Below are 22,695 nucleotides of genomic sequence, written 5' to 3'. Positions count from 1 at the left end.
CTGACAGGGGATTTCTCCCCAATGCCCCACTGAAAACCCAGCTGCTGGTGTACTCCATGATCAACTGGGTTTCTTGAAAGCACAGTGGCTGGAAAAAGTCAGGACTCCACAAATATGCACCACATGAATGCACCGGATTAGTGCAGCAAAGCTGTGCACCAACTTTAACTAACGTTGGACAGGTTACTCCACATGTGGAAGATAAAGCTCTAAGGGTATGCTCTGAAAGGAGATAAGAAAACAGAGATAAACTTCTCTGTATAAAAAGACAGGAGAAAAGTAGAAAGGAGAGGAAAAGGGAGGCGAGGCTGAACAATAAACAGAAGGCTGGACTATTAAGAACAAAACAAAAGGTGGCCGTGGAGAAATTCTAAGTGGCAAGGGAGCTGAAGAACTTTTAAGAACAGGAACAACAATATTAAATTTTCAGCAGTTTGTATTGCAATCATATAACCCCTCCACAGCCTTAAACTTTCAGAAACAGTCTGCAATGCCCAAAGCCTGTCTCGCTTTTCTGAGAATCATTTGGGGTGGTTCCAGTGGGTAAGAGAGGGATATTACACAGAGAATGAAGATCCATGACCTGTAAGTGCAAGTATTTCAGCAGAACAGACTAGGCAAAAATAGTGACCAACAGTAATATGACACCACCTTTATCCCAACAAAACAAAATAAGCAAAAGGAAACATTTCCAAAAAGATTAAAAAGGACACTGGGTCTTCCACATGTGAGTTCTCCAACTCACATTTAATGCAGCATAGGCTGGCAAATGACTAACAATTGATTCTGAAGGGGAAAAAAAAAGTTCTGATTCATAGTGTTTGCCAATTCCTGTGGTGTAGATACTCCTGCTATGGCAGATTTCAAGCTACCAGCACAACATCAACTGGCTTGCAAAACTCCTGAAAATTAAAAAATTCACTCTGATGTGCTAGTAGAAGCCGACTCCAGCAATAACACTGACTCGGGGAGTCCACAGCTGATGTCTAGGTTAAAGGCAATTTCCATGGATGAAGCCTTTGCTTAGGTTTTGCCAAGACAAGGTTTTATCCAGAGTTGTAGTAGTTTTTGGAGACTATGCGGTCCCTATAGGAGACTAAGGTAGGCACAGGGATAAGAAAGGCTTAGAGCTAGTCGCCAGACATCAGGTAACTATAATGTGATCAAAGTACATAGAACTAAAAGGAAGCGCTGAGGTCAGCTAGTGCGATGGAGGAATCTAAGGCCCAGAGAGCATGGTTGCTTCTCAGGGTCACTCTCTGCATTAGTAGATCTGGAATTAAAGTTTTGACAGCCTCCCTCCTTCCTCTCTGTGCTTTGAAGTCTCATCCTCTTAGGGAAAGGCACGGCATGAATTTGGCTTATAACCGGGCAGGGGCACACATAGGCAGTTCTGGCTAAATTTGTACATTTTGCTAGTTTACAATTTGCAGGATTTCTGCCTCTCTCTGTATGAAGAGGAGCTCTGCCAGGGATTGGTGTGAGCTTAAGAAAGCCAGCCAGAAACCCAGCTGACAGGAAGATAAGACCAACTGGGGTGGCCAGCAGTGAAGGAATGAGCAGACAGGTTTCTACAAGACAGCATACAAGGATGTGGGACTGATGGGATATTACAGACTGGGAAAGGCTCCCCCACACTCTCATGTTAATCAGCAGGAAATAGAAGGGCAGAAGAGGGAGGTCCTTTTATGTTCTTAATAAAGCCCCAAACACAAAAAATACAAAATGTACCAGGCAATGCCTCCCTTTCGCTGAAAATGAGATCAAATTAGGCACCCTAATTGTTTTTCAAATGATTTCTGACCTGGTTATATTACACAAAACAGGACAGAGTGATTCAAACCTGCTGTCAATACAGAGTCAAGGAAAGAAAAATGCCAGCGATTCTGCAGCTGTCCAGCTGGAATCCTGGAGGAGCAGCTTTCATGACAACTCTGATGCACAGAAACAAGCCAAACGGCCAGAGCAGGAGTTAAACCAAATAAACCTGAAGGATATCAGTTTATTAGGAGGAGAGTCTTAAAATAGCAGCCAGGAATGCATGGGTTTCCCTGGACAACTCAGATTACATGCCCTATCCCTGCCTTTAGTAACATGAAGCACTAAAATGTTCTGCTCAATCTAGTTTCTCTCCGAATTGCAGTAAGTTTTCAGCTTAGGGAAGTCAGTCTGTAAGCAAACACACTGGACGAGCAAAATGTATACATACAGTGATGTTCCTTAGAGGGGTTAGCTGGGTATAAAGAGAAATAAGGCACAGTCTGGGTCTCTGGGAAATTTACACCAGGGTTAGAAGAAACATGCCTATAAGGACGTGGTCCCAAGGGCGAGGGTTTCTAGTTAAATGACAGACGGTCTTCATGACAATGAGCATTTGACATGAACTCTAAAGGATGCATTCCTTCATTTAATGCATCTCTATTTTATGCCAGGTTATGGGGACACAAAGATCAACAGTGACCAGTCTCACAGCGTTGGGTAAGGGGCGTCAGGCATTCTAAAACATTACATTGAAACAAATTTTCTTTTTTGTTTCATTTATTTAACATTTTGGTAATCAGCAGCACAGACATTAAAGTCCAAATGTGTTTAACTGGAATGTAAACATTTGCTCAAAGCTGTGGGTGTCTGAAAGCAAAGAGGACTTTCGCAAGAGATACAGAATCATACAAGAATCACTTTTTTGCTCTTATTCTGCAAGCGAAGCAGCAAAATGTCCTAGAGTCCAGATGTAAATTCCATTTCCATTTTTTCTATTTCAAAAACATTGGCCCTAACTCATCTTGTCTTTGGCAGTTCACTAAACTTTATTTAATGAGATAAAGTTGAAGAACTACTACCAAACACAGATATTTTGCTTAAAAATTAGAATGTAAGCACCAAAAGATTAAGTCAGGATGTAACCTAGTAGAAATTCAATGATGAAATGCCTGCAATCCATCATTTTTGCCAGTTAGAATCGCCAGAGTGGCTGCAGATGTTACCACTTGCACTCTCAAAGGTTGAGAGCTGCCTTTTGCTAACAGATGCTGAAACCTACTAGGATTTAGGTGGCCCAGAACTTCATCACCACAGAGCTCTATCAGGTTTCCCCATGTCCACAAATCAACCGATCACTGGATCAAGATGCGCTCTCCCTTTCATGTAAGCCAACCAAGTTATTAGCAAAGCTCCTTGGACAGAAGTTTGGAGTCTCAGCCTTTGCTACAGCTCTGTCCCCCACCAAGAAATTGATTTCTGCCCTGACTGGCTTGGGTGGGCATTCTAGGTCATCTACTGTCTGAGGTCAATTTGGAACTGACGAAGAATTCTTAGAGTGAGGTGACAGGGTAAAACATGAAAGAGATTCAGAAAGCCTGGGTTCTGATCCCTTTTTGACCACCGTCCTCTCAATTCTTCGACAAGGATTTATTGAACATGACAGGCACGCTCCCTGCCCTCATAAAACTTGGAGCCTAGCACCAATTTGCTGGTTAGAATTGAGAAAGTCATTTTGCCTACTTCATTCAGACACCTACACATATGCACACACTTGACTTTCCTCTATCAAGCCATGCCCCTTTTTACCACCTAGAGTTTGCACACGCTGTTCTGTCTAGAATACTCTTTCCTTATTCTACGTAGCTAATACAGTTTTCAGCTTAGACCTCACTTCTTCCAGGATACCTTCCTGACTCCTCCAAGATTGGATTGGATGCCCCTTCCAGATATAAATGTACTATAGGTACTTATCACAGGATATTACAAGTGTCTGTTTCTGTGCTACGTGTCCTGTCCCTATTCCAAGCACACCATCTGGCACATGCTGGGACTTCAGGCACCATATAGCCACTAGAGTTGGCTACAGTTCCCTTCCAGCTCACAAATATTTGCTGAGTCCTGTCCTTGCCCCAGATGAAATCAAGACCAAAAAATAAAAAAAGTGCTTGCAAAATGATGACACTGTAAAAGCCAATGAGACAGAGATTAAGCATTACCTTACACTTAAGGGCATTGCAGAGGGAGAAGTGATCATTGTCCTAAGAAAAATGAGTTCAAATTATCATGATCTTTTCACATGTGGTGTTTGGGTTTTTTAAATTTAGTTTTATTTATTTTGGAGACAGAGTCTCACTCTGTCACCCAGGCTGGAGTGCAGTGGCGCTATCTCGGCTCACTGCAACCTCCGCCTCTCAGGTTCGAGCAATTCTTCTGCCTCAGCCTCCTGAGTAGCTGGGATTACAGGCGCATACCACCATACCTGGCTAATTTTTTGTATTTAGTAGACAGAGTTTCACCATGTAGCCCAAGCTGGTCTCGAACTCCTGAGCTCAGGAAATCAGCCTGCCTTGGCCTCCCAAAGTGCTAGGATTACAGGCGTGAACCACCACGCCCGGCTGGTTATTTTTGTTTTTCTCTTAACATGCTGATATGTCAGAAAACAAACTCCAGAGCCCCTCTGATTTAGAGTGTCCCTATACAGTTTCAAGAACTTCATACTCTTCCTTTAAGTTCCAGTTCTATATGAACTCGCCTTGTCTACCTTCTCCCAGTCCCTAAGATTCCACTTTCTTCTCTGAATTTCCATGACTCTGACTGCCTGGACTACTCATCTGGCATTGGCTGGTTTTGTTCACAGTTGCACCTCCAGCAATTTGTACAGCATTTAACGTAAAAGAGGGGCTCAATGATTAGTAAATTTAGTAGAAACTAGCTTATATGATAGCATGAGGGTTAAAAGCAAAATACTAGCTTTGCAGTGATGCAGATTCTGGTTCAAATATCAACCCTAGCCCTTAGCTGCATCATGTAGGCCCATTATTTAACCACTCTGAGCTTCAGTTTATCTATAAAACGGAGATGTTACTACTGACACTTCCTAATAGTGATGTGAGGGATTAAATGAGACTATGTATGCAAAGTACCTAACACACCTCCAGGCACATAATAACTCAATCACCCCCAATGGCCAGCTACTGTTACCATTTTCTTTGTTGTTACTGTTTCAGGGCCCCCTTTCTATTCACAATCCATCTCCTCACCTATATTATAAGCAGTTATATAAGTTATTATATAACTTTATAACCTTATAAAGTTATTTATACGGCAGGCATTTGTAACATCTGTTGTTGACACACATGGAAGGCTTTAGGAAAGTGATGAAGAGGAGGAGGAGGAACCTGAAGGCAACTATTACTTCTTCTGATGTCACTAATTTGCAACCCTATAGCAGGCTTTTGATTTCAAAAAGAGCAGCTGAGAAGTGGGAGAAGAAAAAGACCAAGCTTGCTTCTGAAGAAATGTGCTTCCCAGAGATTACACAGGACCCCTGGACCACAAACCACAGAAAACTATGAGATGTTTACAGCCAGGAATCTCCTCCTACCCCCAACTCCCCACCTCTTCCCTGGCCAGAGTCTTTGCTCACTAAGGGTATGGAAAGCTGTTTCTGTGCATTAGCATCAATTGACAACTCAAAGTTACAATCTGTTTTTATCTGGATCAGAGGCAGAAAGATAAATGTCTCAGGCATTACTTAAAATTCCTAGGCCAGCACCAAAGGCCTTCTATCTATGCTGTGGTTCCAGTGGGAATGCCCAGAGTGGGGTGGCCAGTTACCTGTGTCAATGCTCCGTTTACTGCCTGGGGTACTCCTGGAATGGGGCACTGTCTAGAACTGGGGTCCCAGGAGGGGGTACTACAGTCGCATCCCATATGAACTGGATTAAAGTTAAATATATACAGGGAAACGAGGACCAGAAATTCTCTCCTTTAGTATCCTTGAGGCAAAATCAATACTCTCTTTTAATTGAGGGGAAACTGAGGTCCAAGGAAGGGAAGACATTTAACCACTAATATTTTGGCGTAGAAGAGCTAGAGTTATAATATCTACTTGAATATGGCATGAACAGAAACCCATTTTTAAAACCACTCTATTGACATATAATTCACACACCATGAAATTCATGTATTTAGAGTGATTCAATGGTTTTTTGTATCCTCATACTCATGAAGTTCTACAACCATCACCACAATCTAATTTTAAAACATTTTCATCATATCAAAAACAAACTCTAGCCACTCCTCATCCCTCCTCTATCCCCACTCCGCAGCCCTAGCAACCACTAATCTATTTTTTGTCTCTATAGATTTGCCTACTCTGGAGATTTCATATAAATGGGATCATACAATATTTGGCCTTTTGTGCCTAGAATGACATTTTTTAAATGACAGACTTCAGCAGCAGACTCACTGGCTGCTCAATGAATAATTATCCAGAGCTGTGCTGTCAAATACCATATCCACTAGCAAATGTGGCCATTTAAATGAATTAAAATTTACTACATTAAAAATTCGGTTATTCATCCGCACTAACCACATGTCAATTGTTAATAGTCACATGTAGCACTAGTGGCTACCATATTAGACAGCATAGAGCGTAGGTTATTTCCATCATTGCAGAAAGTACTGTTGGACAGTGCTGCAGAGGATAGAGGCACTTATTTATTCATTAAATACAGAGCAGCACTCTGTGTAATGTCTCCTCCTCCTGGTGTTGGAGAGTTACCAGTGAGGATGAGGAAGAGGTTAAGGGAGGAAGGAGGGAGTGAACGGGTGGGCCAAGAAAAGCTCAGTATACCCTCCTCCCACTACTTCCAGTGCCCTGAGAGCTCCCACACTCACCCTGGACCTCAAAAGCTCTCTGTTTAGTTAAGCTCATCCAAAAGGCAGATATGCCAAAGCCTTTGGGAAGACTTCAAGGAAGCCAGCCTCTACCTTAGCCGTTTGATGATTTCTGAAGCGTTACATGTCAGAAGGTGATCTGAGGGGCTCCTTAATGAGACTGAACAGTTCTGATCAGTTTTCGGCCAGCAGTGGCCATTCTGGTTGCCAAGATCATAAGCGCTAATGCTGACTAACACCTCAAGGCCAGAGCCAGGGCATCTTGGCACACTCAGACTGAAGGGAACACAGAAAGCTCCCTGCTCCTTTGCTGGGGGCTGCCTGTGAGTTCAGCTACAATGTCTTTCCTCTAATCTGTCCAAAGACACTGTAGTCACCAGCCCCCAGCAATGGGGCAGCAAGTTGCATATTGTGGGTTTGGATGCATTAAGACAATCAGGGCACCCACATTGAAGGATGATAACAAATAAAATGAAAAATAAAATCATATTCAGAGAAAAGTCTTTTGATCCTTCACCTATCAGAGTACTTTGTTCCAAAACACTGTGGAAAAATCATCAATTCTGACTTTCAAATGTTGTTTTATAGGAGTATAATTGGCTAATTTCCTTTTGTTTAAAACTCTGCCAAAAGATGTATCTTCTTTCGTCTACTTTGGCCAATTTATAAAAAAGGAAAGGACAACCTAACAAATGCTTCTTTCAGTGTTTGCTAGTTTCAATCAATACTTCCATCTCAAATTCCCCCTCCCCCTAGGAGTGGCAGTGGGGGGGATTTCAAGAATCAATAAGTGACATTTCTAAGATATCAGGAGCAAAAGATAACAGGGTGGATATTTACCAAACTATGTCAAGTGGGCATTTACTAAAAGTTGTCCTTTCAGTGAAGGTCATTCTGTGTTTCTTGGTCCTTTGGTTTTCAAAAACACCTTTCATCATGGTTTATTAGGGAGAGAGGAGGCTGAGCAAGAAGAGGTGGCTACATGGGTGCTTCAGACTTTTGATCTGAAGCAACGGACCAGGAGTGGAGAACTGGCTCTCTGAGGTTCTCAGTTCAGCTGCTGTGGTTACTTTCTCCTTTGTAGTCATTTCTGACTTTTGGACACATATGAAATCATTGATTCAACAAACCTTATATACACAATTCAGGGTATTTTCCCATATGTTTCATCTCATGAAAACCATACAATAACTTTACGTGGTTGGTGCTATCCTCATTTCCATTTTAGAGCTGAGGAATGTCAAGTTGAGAGGTGTTAAATGACCCATCAAAGCCGCACACAGTCATCAAGCAGAGTTGCTGGGACCAGACCCCAGGTGTCCTGAGCCCAAGTCTGGCATTTGGATCGTCTTCATCACACAACTTTTGCCAGTTGGTGTGGGAAAGAGAAAGCAGAGAAGTGTAGGCCTGTGTATACCAAGAATCCCAAAGGCTGGAGAATGGGCTCGGAGAACAGGCTCAAGTGGAGTCAGACCTGTTTTGCAGAGTTCTACTTTAACAGCTGGTTCCTACCTTCTTCCCTTGGCCACAGGGGCCTCATAAAGCATCTGCTTCTTAGAGACACCTTCTATAGGATTGGGGTAACCAAGGATGCTTTGGCTGCTCTCCCCTGTGAGTTCTTAGAGCTACATGCCCCCATAACTTACAGGAAACTGCAAGTATGTCTTAGTACATCTTAAATGAGCTCAGTGCATTCTCATTTTCATGCAACTACAGTGGAAACAGACTATTACCTTCACAACTGAAACCAATCCATCAATACAAATTCACTGGGTGCAACGTGTTTATTGTGGTAGATTGATTACAAAAACAGCCCCTAGTGTTCACCCCTTTCTGTGCCATGTATGCTTTGCAATGTGACTTTGCAGCTCCTCCTTCAGTAGGTGGAATCTATTTCCCAATCACAAGAATTTGGGCAGGTCACATGACTAGGTTTGGCCAACAGAATGAAGACAAAAACTGGTGTCCTCTTTCAGAGTTTAGGCCTCAAAGGGCCTTGCACATTTCAACTCTCTGCCTTGGAACTCACCTACCACCAGAAGAATAGCTTAGACCAGCCTGCTGGGGGATGAAAGATCATGTAGAGAAATCTGAGTTGTCTCATCTGAGGCCATTACAGATCAGCCAGCATGCAGTCAACGTGCCAGATGCCCTCAGACATTGGAGCAGGCCCAGCCGAGACCCCCTGAAGCTGGTGTACCTTAGCAAGACTGTCCCATCAGCCTTGGGTGTGTAAGAAATCATACATGGCTATGATTTGAAACCATTCATTTTGAGGGGCTGGGGAGATAGGAGTGAGTAAGGCACCTTTTCACCAAACTTATCAAGGTGAGAGGGTCCAAAAAACAGTTCGCCCCCTCAAGTTTTATTATTAACTATTTCCTAGGCAGTAACAGGTTTGGAGATGTTCTGGGGGAGGCAAACACTATTTGTGTTGGAAGGTATGAGCCTGAAATGGTTCAAATTGTGGCTAAAAGAGCAAAAGCTTGGAGTCAGGTGACCTCGGTAAGAATCCTTGCCCTAGCACATATGTCCTATATGGAAAAGTCCCTCTCCCTCACAGGTATTCACTGGTTTTCACTCCGAGCCAGATGAATGTAACATAAGCCAAATTAAGCCCCCTAAGAAGGTTCATTACTGAAAGTCAGAGCCTCATTCATGCATGAACAACAGGACAGAATGGATGAGTCTCTAGTATACAGAAATAGTTAAAAAAAAAAAATACGGCGCAGTTTCTTCCCTACAAGGTCGAAATTACTGGCTCTTCCTGGACTCTCTCCCTGGTTTTCCTTAATGAATACTGCCCCCTACAGCATGTCAGTGAAACAGATTTTTTTAAAAATTGCATGAACATTCCTATCTGGCTCTTAAATCAGGTCAAGGAATGATCCAAGTGTTAAATGGTGGAAACCCCATATACAACTTCTGACGAAGTAGTCACGATTTCTTCTGTGTGGCATCCATCCCTGACTGTGAACTCTCTGATGGCCTCCGAGCATGAACTTGGCAAGTTCAAGACAATTTAAGTGAAGTTAAGGGAAAAATCTTCCCAAGTATGTGAATGGAATAAAAGAAGTCATCACCAACGCACACAGGCATATCCACATAAGATGCAGACTTTTCCCAGCATACAAATGAATCCTAGAGTACAAGTAGCACCCTCAAAAATAAAGTGCATTTTTGGAATGAATGAATGCTTTTAAGGGAACCAATCCAAAGGTGGGGTTTTGGGATATGTGTGAAATTACTGAGGTGGAGGAGACTCTTCCAGAATGAATCACACCAACTCTACCCTTGCCTGGGGTAATCAAATGCTAGATTTGCAAGCAATCTTAGAGAAAATCTATTCCAACTTACCTGCTATTATAAGAAACCTCACCTGTAGCATCCCTAGCAAGTGAGGATGAAGCCTCTGTTGAATAGAGCTGGGGTCAGGATACTCACTACTCTCAAGAGAGCCTATTCAACTATGAGAAGACAAATGGGAAAAGTTCTTTTTACAATATACATATGGAGCCAAAGCTTGCCTCCCTGTAATTTTTTTTTTTACTTCTACTCCCTATGGCCAGAGAGAGAAGGAAAAAGCTAGTTCAGGGTATAGATCTTCATTTGTGCAAGGGAACTGGTTTTGCTCCATAAAAATGTTTTCAAAAACATCTTTTATTTCCAACCATTGTGTGGGAGAATGGGGATCACGGGCACAATGGACCCCTGCAAACTTTGGCTATGGCTCTCACCCTGAAGAGGTTGTACCTAGTCCAGAGAATTAAATTTCTACCTAATCCAGAGAATTAAGTTCATTCCTAGTACCTGCCTTTTTTTTTTTTTTATAAGAGCAGTCACTACAAAATGTAATGATACTGTTTGCATTTGTTTACTGTCTCTTCCGTCAGACTTTAAGTTCCATGCAGGCAGAAATTATCTGGTTTTTCACTTTTGAATACTCAGTGGCTGGCATAATGCCTGGTACATAGAAGGCATTCAATAAATAACCTCTGACACATGAATATATGAAGGACTGAGTTCCAAGTATATGAATGTATAATAAAGGAGAGAATCATTTATTCCACACTATACAGTCTGGTTTAGAATTATTTGCCTCCTAAAAATGGAACCAAATCTAGCATAACCTTTTTGCAGCAAAAATCAACTAGTGCCTTCAAAGATCCTTCTTCTTAGGGCTAAACCTGATCCTTGAATCCACCAGCTGGCTGCCTGCCCATGTGAGTGGGTGGATGGCTTTGTGAAGACCAATTTTAGCTCAGGCCTGCTGTCAGTTCCTCACCACTCAAGAGAAAGTTTTTCCACTAGGCCACATGAACTTGATCACACCCACACTGTGGGTTTTCTCCACTTCACATACATTCTCCTAAACTGAGGAAACAAATGTGGGGAGGCCCTGTCTGGAAGAAAGCATTTAGACAGTCTGCAAGTCATTATCCTCCCAAGCACAGTGCCTGAGAATGCCAGGCTAGAAACTCTAGGAGACACACACAAAACCTGGGCAGTAGGGGGCAGCAGAGACTTACAGTCCTAGGCTGTCCTGGAGCCAAAGGACTTATTTTTCTTTAACTTTGCTTTTTCCAAGCTATGTAATTATAGCTTCCCCACTCCACATTTAGATTTCCCACTCCACATTTCAGAAGAATGCTGTGATTCTCCAACTCTGAAAAAGGAGAAGGGAGCATTAGATGTTAAGAGGCCTTCTTTATCTTTGCTCTTATGAAGGAAGCAGGCCAGGTCACTGATTTCCATCAGCAGTTATCTGTGCATTGTCCACAAAGTTTGGGGAGCCTTGCCATCATAAGAACTAGCATAACCATTGCTAAGGAATCATTGTAGGAGCCCCTAGGACACTAAGAATGTGAACTATGTCCCATGGAGCCTTGGCACCAACCACTATGTAGCATGACCATTCATCCACAGGGCGTGACACCTGCAAATGGCTCATGTGTCACTCTCACCACCAAGTAGATATACCGTGACCATTGTCTCAAATATTCTCAGTGCAACCCCCTGACACCTTCATTAGGAGAAGATGGCTCCCTGGCACGTGGGCTACACACTAGTATCCTAATGAAATGCACACATTGATGGAATCACAAAGGCAAGCTGCAGCTAAGAAACAAGCACTTTATTTGTGAGAGTCACTGAAGCCTGAGGATGTCACGTCCTTGGCCCAGAGAGGCAGCCAAGTGCACATTCACAAGAAACTCCTCAGTAAGTAGTTGCAGCTACATGAGCTGCCAGGCTTTACTGTTCAGGGTCTCTCTCCTCATTCTGACCAGCACTCCATGCTTGCACTTCACATGGTGAACAAGGGCTACATATGCCCACAGAAATGTTAACTTCATTTATCCCAAAATGTATGTATCTTCTTGTGCTGATGAACACTGTCAAACACCTAAACTTGGAGGAAACAAACTTTTTAAAGAGGACCTTAAACTAAGGAATGACTAAACTAAGCCCTGACTGCAGACGAGACCTTGATAAAAAAAAAATGAGTATAATGAGAGCACCCAGAAATGTAAATACTTCCCCCTCCCAATGATCCTTGAAATGAAATTGAATTCATGAATGTGTGATGCTTTCCACGTAACAGATGGAAGCAAGAGAAATGCTGAGATTTATCATCTGAAGATCGGATGAACATCAACCAGTCATTTTCTATTCCTGAGACAAGACTAATCAAATAGATCTTTCATCTTTCCAAATGATTTATTTTCTTTTTCTCTACTCCCTCTGTTACAAAAAGCCAGGTTTATTGTATTTCAGAGAAAGTATATATCGCAGAACCATACATTCACACACTGGTTTTGAAATGTATCCATTTTTAGAGAAAAACAAACATGGTGACATTCTTCTTCTTCTCTGTGAAAAAAGGATGGCTTCAGCATTAAAGGTGATTAGTTTCACACATTAGAGGGATTTTTGTGTCTCCTCTTCTGAAGGCTCTTTTAATTACACAGATCAAGAAAATGACTCCCAAAGGGGGAGAAAGAGACTGCACCAGATACAATTTCTTTCACCTTGATGTTTGATTGTAATGCCTGAGGTTAAGGACAAAAGCTAGGGTGGAATAAGGGCAGTTGGGCACATCACTCAGGTCCCTCTCTAAGGCAGCTTTAATAGTGCTCGCCCTTCCTCTGAACAGGACAGTGCTCTCCTCCACATGAAGTACCACCAAGCTCTGCAAGTGCCAAGGAGACAAAGAGCCAAAAGGTGATTCTCCAGCTAGGGAAAGGTGAGCTAACTTCTCCCTCAGAGCACCTCCTTGTCTTGTATTCCCTCTGCTCACCTATTTAGACCCCAAAGGGACACTTTCTTTTTAATTTCTCCAGTCTAAAGAAGAATATATTAGCTCAGCAGAAACAAGACAGCAATGAAAATGTAAAAATCAAAAATGCAAGAAAGAACTTTGCTAAAGGTTAGTGAGGCAATAGCACAAAGCCAAAAGAAAATAAGACCTATGCAAGTAGCTAAGTCTACCCAGTATACGTTGCTGGCTCTGAGAATAAATGTAAATATGTATATGATAAAATGTATACATATATTTAAATGATTCCCCATTTATTCATCTCCTGCTATGTGCTAGGCCTTTGTCTAGGTGTCTTACTATATTACCTCCATTCCCCATAACAATGTACTACAAAGTAGTTGCCGAGAATTAAAGGGCAATGAAAAGGGAGTGTTCTCTTTTCTCGCTTTGTTGCCTAGGATGGAGTGCAGTGGTGTGATGTCGGCTCACTGCAACCTCTGCTTCCTGGGTTCAAGCAATTCTCCTGCCTCAGCCTCCCGAGTAACTGGGACCACAGGTGTGTGCCACCACGCCCAGCTAATTTTTGTATTTTTAGTAGAGACAGGGTTTTGCTGTGTTGACTAGGATGGTCTCAAACTCCTGATCTCAAGTAATCCTCCTGCCTCAGCCTCCCAAAGTGCTGGGATCACAGGTGTGAGTCATCATGCCCGGCCGGTGGGGTTCTCTTCTAAAGGTAACCAAGAAGTCCGGCTAAAACTAGGGTTCTCAAGCTCCAGTGCCTTAAGATCTCATGGGTGTGAAACGTAAACTTCTAGGCTCTTATTCAAATATATGAATTAGAAGGACTCAGTTTGTAATGCCTGGGGATTTGTCTTTTTAGCAATTACCTCAAGGGATGATGAGATGGACCATGAATCACACCTTGAGAGACAACAGTCTAGAGTTTTAACTGGGTTATGCAAAAAATGAGAAAGAATGCTTCACATCTAACTTTCTCCCATCATTAGGACTATAGAAGCCTGTTGCCACTTCAAAGATAAATCAACTGAATCTCAGAGGTGAGATAACTTCCTGTTGGAAAAGGATTAACAAAACCTTTTCCTCTTTTAGATGAGAATTTGACCTTGGGTTAACCTGCTAACTGTTGCCCTGGAAATGTGATAAAGATAGAATGCCCATTACTAAGCAACATTGCTTATGGTAAAAATGATACATCTGGATGGGAAAAACCATAAATGAGGTATAAATACTTCTTGGGGACACCATCATTTTGAGTTTCTCTGAGTTCTATGACAATTGATTGGGCCTAATCCTTGTAGGAACCCTAGAATTTATACTTATGGGGCTGTTACATACTCCTTTGGGGTATGTGACTTTGAAGCTGGACGGACTTGTGCACCCGTCCTATTCAAGTATTATTCCCTCACACCTGAGCTGTTACCTGGGGGTGAAGGGGTACAGCACTAGAATGGTGCTAAGCATGGCCTGTGATGGTCTTTTGAGGGTCATCCTGAGCAGATGCATTGGTGACCATGACATTTGTCCAGAGCCATACTTCTGGGAAGCGGCAGAGCCAATACTCAAACGCAGTGATCTGCCTTCACAGTACTTGCTTTCTCTTTGATTGCAAGTCCCCAAAACTCCTCTCCTGAGAAAACTGAACACTGGCCCCAAGACCTTGGTATAACTTCTTGTTTTTTCCTCCAGTGATCTGTGAAGTCCCTAAATTTGGCAGCATCTAATCCATCCTGCCTACTTAGCCTCAACAGGTGGTCTCACTGGTCATTGAGTTCCATTCCAGGCAATATCCCAGAGAATTCTTTAAATTCAATGATGCCACCTTGGTTCACAGCTCTAGGTTGGCTTTCTAAGCCCTTTGACAACTATGGGTTCTAGCTAGAAGGTCATAAGAACATCACAGCTGATTCCCAAAGAGAGATGGCTGTCACCCTCTCTAACCAACCAACACCTAAGCTCTCCCTGGCCTGGGATAATAGCTCCAGCAATGACAAAGGTCTCTTGATGACCAAGGGAGGCCCTAACCCATCACAGAAATGATCTTGCAGAAGTTTACGCTCTATGGGCCCTCCATAGAATATGAGTTGAATAACACAGTGAACCCAACATATTTGCTGTCAGATTAACACCCAGATCAGGAAGTGTAGGACGAGTCATTCCTTCCCAAACTTCTTTTATTTTTCTCTAAGCAAAAATTTTGAAATGGAAATCAATACAAATGGTATCACTTCTCGGAAGTCCTCCCTGAGTCTTCCTGGCTACGTTCATCTTTTTCCTCACAACTTTGAGCATCTCTCTGTTATAGAACATGTGAGCGTCATTCTACCCCAAGACTGTGAGCCCCTGGGAAGCAGAGTCTGTGTCTCAATTCTGCCTGTCACGACAACCGGTCCAGTGCTGGACAGATAGTAAGTGCTCTATAAATGATGATGAAATGAACAAATGAAGAAAGTAACCTGAAACAGGCCACCCCAACCGTATTTTTGTCTGCATGACTTGGACGACCGAATTAATTTCATCTAGGCTAACCTGCAATTTTATGTCAGAATCCTGGTTAATAGCAGGACGTGGGCAACTTTTCCATGGTTACATCTCCTAATCACTAGCTCAGATAAATAACTTGGTTTGCCAACCATAAAGTGACATGTTTATAGAGATTCTAAATCAATGGCCCCAAACTTACTCAGACATGACATAGTGCTGAAGGTTATAAAACTCTGTCTCGAGCTATGTCTGGCTCTTTTCTTCTGCTCATGACAAGGAGTGAACAAAGAGGAAGGGAGTGACACGGAACGAAGACCAGAGGAGGAAACCCACCAGAAAGAACGGATGGCGCTCCCATCAGATGAGGCGCAATAGCCAGTGCCAACTAAAGAATTCATTCACACCTCACAGTGGTTTAGTGATGGAGGACCTCAGACTCACAGAGGGGAAACTGAGGCTGGAGAAGTATCTTGAGAGTAGAAAGTTTGATCTCAAACTCAAGTGCTTTTTGTACTATGTTAAGGCAACTGGTTGTCAAAGCAGTGTCAGTAAACAAGGCCAATTTTTATCAAATGGTCTGGTTATTTCAGCTTCTTAAAATAATTTGCCTCCTTTCAAAACAATGAAAGATTTTTTTTGCCGAAGACAGTGATAAAAGTGCTATCAAGTAGGTAGAGAAAGTAGCCCTCTCATATCTTGTTGATGGGAATATAAATAGGTATAATCTTTTGGGAGCAAAATTTGGAAGTATTAAGGAAACTATGTAATGTGCATACCCTTTGATATAGCAATTCCACTGAAATGGTTATGTACATGTAAAAAAAATACAAGGATATTAATATTTTAAACATCAAAAAATTGGAAACAACATAAATGAAAGTGATTAAACAATATTGTGGTAAATCCATTCAATGGAAAATTACGTGACTATTAGGAATAAAGAATGACCTATATGCACAGACGAGAAAGGCTGTCCATGACTTGGTGATTTCACTTAAAAGATTTTGAAAGTAATATCAATGTTTGTATGGGTACAGAGCTTCTGAAGAATAATTACTTATAAAGCACTTTAGAATACTATTTGGAAAATAATAAACACTAAGAAAATTTCATCTATCAAAATGTGATCATACGTGCATAAAAATATGGAATAATATAAACAAAGTGATAAACAGTGGCTGATCTAGGAGGTGGGGCTATGTAGGGTTGTCTTTTAAGACATTTCTATGTTGTTTGAATATTTTCCCATTATTTTTGTAATGAAAATAAAGATGTGCTTTCTGTAAAATGAAGAAAACCATATTATTCAGAAGAGAGTATCTTCTATATGCACATAAGTCAGTCTAGGAATACCAAATGTTTCAAATTCATAAGATGGACCAAACACTTTAGAAATGTACTAGATCCCAGGCAGTGTTAATTCATTCAAAGGATGTGAGAGGAAAGGAAGAGAAAACAGATAATATCACAAGTATTTTAAAAGACAGCTATTTCTTTGTCCCTGAAAATCTGTGATTCTGGTCTGGAGCCCTAGGGCCACTTGGAGTCAACAGAAGTGAGTAGTCTTCCTGCGTCCTGACCATCTCTGGACACTGACTTTTCACTGGCAAATCTGCTCACATGTACCACAGGTCAGGCACAGATGTGGCTCATTGCTGCTTGCAGGAGAGAGGAGAGGAAATCAAAGGCAAATCTAACCATGATGGCAATGATGATGCAGCAAACAACTTGCAGGTTTTCCTAAAAGCTCTGCAGACTTTCCTTCAAACCTCACAGGCAAAACCTGAGATCAGTCTTTGGGAAAACTAGTAGGTTATGTTGCTGTCCAGGAATATTTTTGTTTTTTACACATCAACTGTGTACTTGGCCACCACCTTATGGAACAAGTGAATGAATTTCATGTGAGTCTCTAGGCCTTTTCTAGCTAAGAAGTATTACATATTATCTCTTTTCTTCAGCTTCACATCTCAGAGGGTTGTTCTGTGTAACCAGAACTAAATTCAGTGATGATGGCAGGAGGGGGCATGATTTTAAGATAAATCCTTTAGGATTTCCCTACAAAGTATAAAGTGCTCTACGGGTTGTGAAAAGTTGCCTGTTACAATTTTTAATTCCTCTTAATATTTTTTAAAAATTGGGACTAAATGTTGAAATATTTTTGTCACTTATTGACAGAATAATAAATTTCTAATTGAAGTTACTGATGTCATTAGAACAATTCCTCAGAGTGAAATTCTTAGGTCAATGGGGTCACACATTAAAGTCTATGAATTGCAGGCTATAACATGGATGACCCTTGGGGACATTATGCTAAGTGAAATATGCCCATTATTTATATTATTCCATATTTTTATGCACATGCTATCATATTTTGAAGATAAAATTTTCTGTGTTTATTATTTTCCAAGCAAGCAGTATTCTAAAGTGCTTTATAAGTAATTATTTAATTCTTCAAAAGCTCTGTCCCGTACACAAAAAGACAAATGCTGTGTGATTTCATTTGCATGAGATATCTAGAGTTCTCACTCATAGAAACAGAAAGTGGTTGCCAGGGGCTGCTGGTGGGAGGTGGTGATGGAGAGTTACTGTTTAATGGGTACTGAGTTTCAATTTTGCAAGATGAAAAGGTTCCAGGCATTGGCTGTATCATAATGTGAATATACTTAACATTATTGATTAAAATGGTTAAGAGGGTTAATTTTATGTTATAGGTATTTTGCCACTACTTTCTGAAAAAGTAGTCTATGAATCGGCTCACCTGAGAGTGCAATGCCAGAACCCGAGCCAGTCAGGGTCTGACTCACTTACAGGAAGGACGAAGGAGCAGGGGTGATGGGATTACAGCACGGATTTTACCTCACCTGAAAACAGTCCACACCTCAGCTACAGCACTCACCACAACAAACTGTGGTTCATCTGTTCACAAGAGTATCCCTCCCCGAGGCGGAACTTCTTAAGGTGAAGGACAAGAGGTAACCTCATCCAGGTACCTGCTACGTCTTATCCAGGTAGTTATTTCACTCTGCATGTGGGCTGCCTACCTCAGGAGCTGCAATCAACAGGTCAGGTTCAAGGGAGAACACAGAAACCAAGGAAAAAGGTGAAGGAAATGCAGCAGTTTCTGAAAGTAAACTTCCACTGACTTTTTACCTCAGAATGGTTGAAAAAGTTAGTATAAAAAAAAACCTGGGACAGCCCAGGGTAGGGGAGAGAATAAATGCACCCGGCTACAGACTGGGACCACCATCAGTTGTTTTTATCATTGTGAATCCTCACAGGAGTTTTCCAGTGTCACAGCTCACATAACACTCTCACATGTACCACCCCACCTTATCCTCATCACAGACCTCCCCAAGGACAGGACGAAGCCAGAGTTTGAATCCCAGAGTGGAACCTGGATACAATTCCAGTGCTTAGTTACCAGTGAGGGCAAGTTATTTAATTTCTATTAACCTCATTCTCTCTGCCTTTAAAATTGAGTTAACAGTATTTACTTCACAGAACATTTGTAAAGATCAGGTACCATACTGAAAATCAGGCCAGGCACAGTGGCTCACACCTGCAATCTCAGCACTTTGGCAGGCCAAGGCGGGCAGATCACTTGAGGTCAGGAGTTAGAGACCAGCCTGGCCAACATGGTGAAACCCTATCTCTACTAAAAATACAAATATTAGCAGGGCGTGGTGTTGCACACTTGTAATCCCAGCCATTTGGGAGGCTGAGCTAACACTGTGCCATTGCACCCCAGCCTGATTGACAGAGTGAGACTCCATCACAAAAAAAAAAAAAAAAGAAAAAGAAAATCAAAGTTCCCGGCATATAATATGCACTTAATAAATAAGCATGATGGCCGGGCACAGTGGCTCATGCCTGTAATCCCAACACATTGGGAGGCAGAGACAGGCAGATCACCTGAGGTCGGGAGTTCGAGACCAGCCTGACCAACATGGTAAAACCTCATCTCTACTAAAAAGACAAAATTAGCCAGGCGTGGTGGCACACGCCTGTAATCCCAGCTACTAGGGAGGCTGAGGCAGGAGAATCGCTTGCACCCGGGAGGCGGAGGTTGTGGTGAGCTGAGATCACACCACTGCACTCCAGCCTGGGTAACAAGAGCAAAACTCCATCTCTAAATAAATAAATAATATGTCTTCCCTTTCTTTCTTCTGACACTAAAGTCTTTCCCTGGGGCACTGCCTCTACTAGAATTTGCACCACGGTCCTTTAAGGGGCCTCGTTCTCAGGCTGCTCAGAGCAGATGTGGGAGCCTTTGCCCAGGGCAGTGGCAGGTCAGTCGCTGTCCTAGCATTGGTGGGCACACGCGTAGGCGGCTGTAGAACACAGTATCCTACACCTGTTCCATCCACTAGGAACTTTTACCTTTATTTTCTCAATTTTTTGAACTTGGGTCTCACATCCATCTTTCAGACTCTTTTATGATAGCTTCTTCCCAAATAAGCATGGGGCAAGGGCAGATCGGCCCACAAGGAGAGGCCCAGCACAGGCTTTTCCTAACACCCTCTCAACTTTCTCCTCATGTGCCCGCCAACCAGCCCTCAACAGGCAAAGCTTCAAGCATTTGCTTCCCAATTCCAGGGAAAGCACGGTATTAATCATGGTTCTGAAATCGAAGTGCCTGGGTTCAAATCCAACTCCATCTCTCACTATCTCTGATATGACTTCAGCAAGTACTTAACCTTTCTTTGCTTTAGTTTCATCTTTTGTAAAATAGGGATAAAATAAGACACATGGTAGGTACTCATAAAGTAGCTTTTACACATCAATGTAAAAACACAAATCTTTCTATTACATACATATACATACATACATAAATATATACATATATAAAATGCATTGTGAAAGTTCTAGATGGATATATATAGAATGGTATATATTTGTACTCTAAGGAAAATAGACAGGAGAACTTTTATCTGATACCTGTACCATTTTACAAGCATATATTATTTTTGTAATCTAAGCACACTTAAAAAACACACGGGTATGGTGAAGAAAAGGAAAGTGGGAGATAAGAGGGGAAGGAAGGGGGAAAGGAGAGAGAGAAGAAGAGTAAAAATGGTTGCTTGAGGCAGAAACTAAGGGCTGGATGACAAAGTTTTGATGGGTTAAGACATCCTGGTGATAGCGTTAGTGCCATTTGCAGAGTTCCCAGTGCCTTGGCTGGGAAACCTTTTTCCATACACATCTGTCAGCCCTCTTCACATTTCCTTCATATATGGGGAGGAAAAGATATAGTGATTAGCAAACACTTGGGGGAACTCAGTTCCACTGAATCAAGTGACCTTGAGTTAGAGGAGAAAATGGCGGCGGTTCCCAGCTCATTCACAGTAGGAGGGCTGCCCACGCTCCTGGGGCACTCTAGGGAGTGAAGGGCAGCTTTCCTGGACCTCAGGGAAATCGAGAAACACCATCCAGACAGCCCTAAGAATATTCTACACCACCAGGTAGGAAATGCTTCCAGGAGACCTGGACATATTTCCTAAAGATGTCTAGTCTAGACTACTTTGCCTAGAAGGAATGAAGGAAGGCTCTACCTCTTTTTGAATCATCTTTGAAACTACCTCAGTTTCTCCAATGTCTCAAGAGATAGAGGCTGAAATAAGCAAAGGTTTGTTTTACTACCTTCTGGGCACTATTCACTATTTTTCTCCATCCTAAAAACTCAGTACTGTGTATAGTAAAAAAATCCATATCCTTTTATGGCAAAAGTTACATCATCACAACTCCTAGAGCGATGCTGTCCACTCCTTATATGTAGCCAAGATCTTCAACGAGCCAATCCACATTCCTGACTTTTTCAAAGGGTGAAAAACCTCTTGTTCCTAACTCCCCTCACATTATTTCTGATAGATAAAAAAGTTTATCATAGTTCACAAAATGCATGCTCCAAGAAGCTACTTAATATATAAAACATATTGATGAAAATGTATTTTCAAATGCCAAATGCTGTATCACTTCTATCCATAGCCAAGTGTTTATGGGGCCCCACCCAAACAAAGATAGCAAATTATTTTTGCTAGTGACTATAATAATATTTCCCCCACTTTATTAATACCTCTGGCTAATAAAGTTCCTGCCTGCCAAATACGTCCTTGTAACCCATTCTCACCACAAATGCAACCCCCCCACACGACCCAACCTAATTCACCCAAAGGAACTAGGTAGACGTGCTCTGCAGGAAAATGCCAAAAAGGCTCCTCAAGAAGGTGACTCACCTTTCTCGTGGCTGCTTGGTGGTGGGGGCGGGGAGGTGACTGGTTTGGATTTATCATAGTTGTTAAAGCTCTGGCTGCGACGGTTGTTAGCAGTAGTTGACCCTCCACGTGTTTTGGCCTCGCTGCCTGCAGCGGATACCCTCACGGTAGGACCTGGAAGTCTAAAATGCAAAAACAACAGGATTATGCATTCAGTCTCAGGAGGGTAACAGTGTGTGGGAAGAAGGAACTGCAACCATGCAAGAGGTAAAATAAACTATCCAAGACATTGTGTGGAGGTTTACCAGTCACAGAATTTGGTGGAACCATTACAAACATGTAGGCAAGTAATGATCCCAGCAAAGTCCAATGGCAAAATGTGAAGTTTTCCTTTGAGCAGAGAGAAAAATTTTGATGAAGAAATATGTTTGTGGATTAAAAATACAAAGTTCAACATGGCAAAACCCCATCTCTGCAAAAAATGCAAAAATTATCCAGGCATGGTGGTGGGCACCTGTAATCCCAGCTACTTGGGAAGCTGAGGCAGGAGAATTGCTTGAACCTGGGAGGCGGAGTTTGCAGTGAGCTAAGATTGTGCCACTGCACTCCAGCCTGGGTGACAGAGTGAGACCCCGACTCAAAACAAAACAAAAAACCAAACAAACAAACAAACAAACAAAAAGTTCACTTTTCCTCCCCCGAGATAAGTATTTTTACTTTTTAATAGGGTCAAGTCAGTCATTTCTAATTCTATCAAACACGGAACATAAAGGCCTCAGAGGATTCTAAACTGATAACCTTGGTGTGCCTCTCTTCTGATAGGTATAAAACTGTTTGCCATAATCTGGGGTTGTAAGTATCAAGAAAAGGACAATTTATAATGGTGAGAAGGTGAATTACTACTACTCAGAACCCAACATATTTGCAATGAAAACTTAAGGTTGGTTGGAAACACTTGCCCACAAATACATTTTCCTTCAACACCTGATGAACTGTCTCCACAGGTATTATTTTGAGGCTGAAGTACAACTTATCTGCACAGTAGATGGAAAACATCAC

General features: G+C 42.0%; 1 protein-coding gene across 4 annotated transcripts in view; it reads right to left on the bottom strand.

The window, feature by feature from the left end:
• Positions 1 to 22,695, bottom strand: part of NAV2 (neuron navigator 2) — a 767,943-nt gene that overhangs the window by 209,114 nt on the left and 536,134 nt on the right. For all 4 annotated transcript variants that reach the window (XM_011937488.1, XM_011937486.1, XM_011937487.1 and 1 more), the window contains one exon: positions 21,658 to 21,818. In XM_011937488.1, coding sequence (XP_011792878.1) covers positions 21,658 to 21,818 — 161 coding nt within the window. The remainder of the gene's footprint in view (positions 1 to 21,657; positions 21,819 to 22,695) is intronic.

The sequence above is a fragment of the Colobus angolensis genome, unplaced genomic scaffold (genome assembly GCF_000951035.1).
Source record: "Colobus angolensis palliatus isolate OR3802 unplaced genomic scaffold, Cang.pa_1.0 Scaffold164, whole genome shotgun sequence".
Taxonomy (NCBI): domain Eukaryota; kingdom Metazoa; phylum Chordata; class Mammalia; order Primates; family Cercopithecidae; genus Colobus; species Colobus angolensis.
The sequence above is the reverse complement of the archived record's forward strand: the minus strand, read 5'-3'. Positions and strand labels throughout refer to the sequence as shown.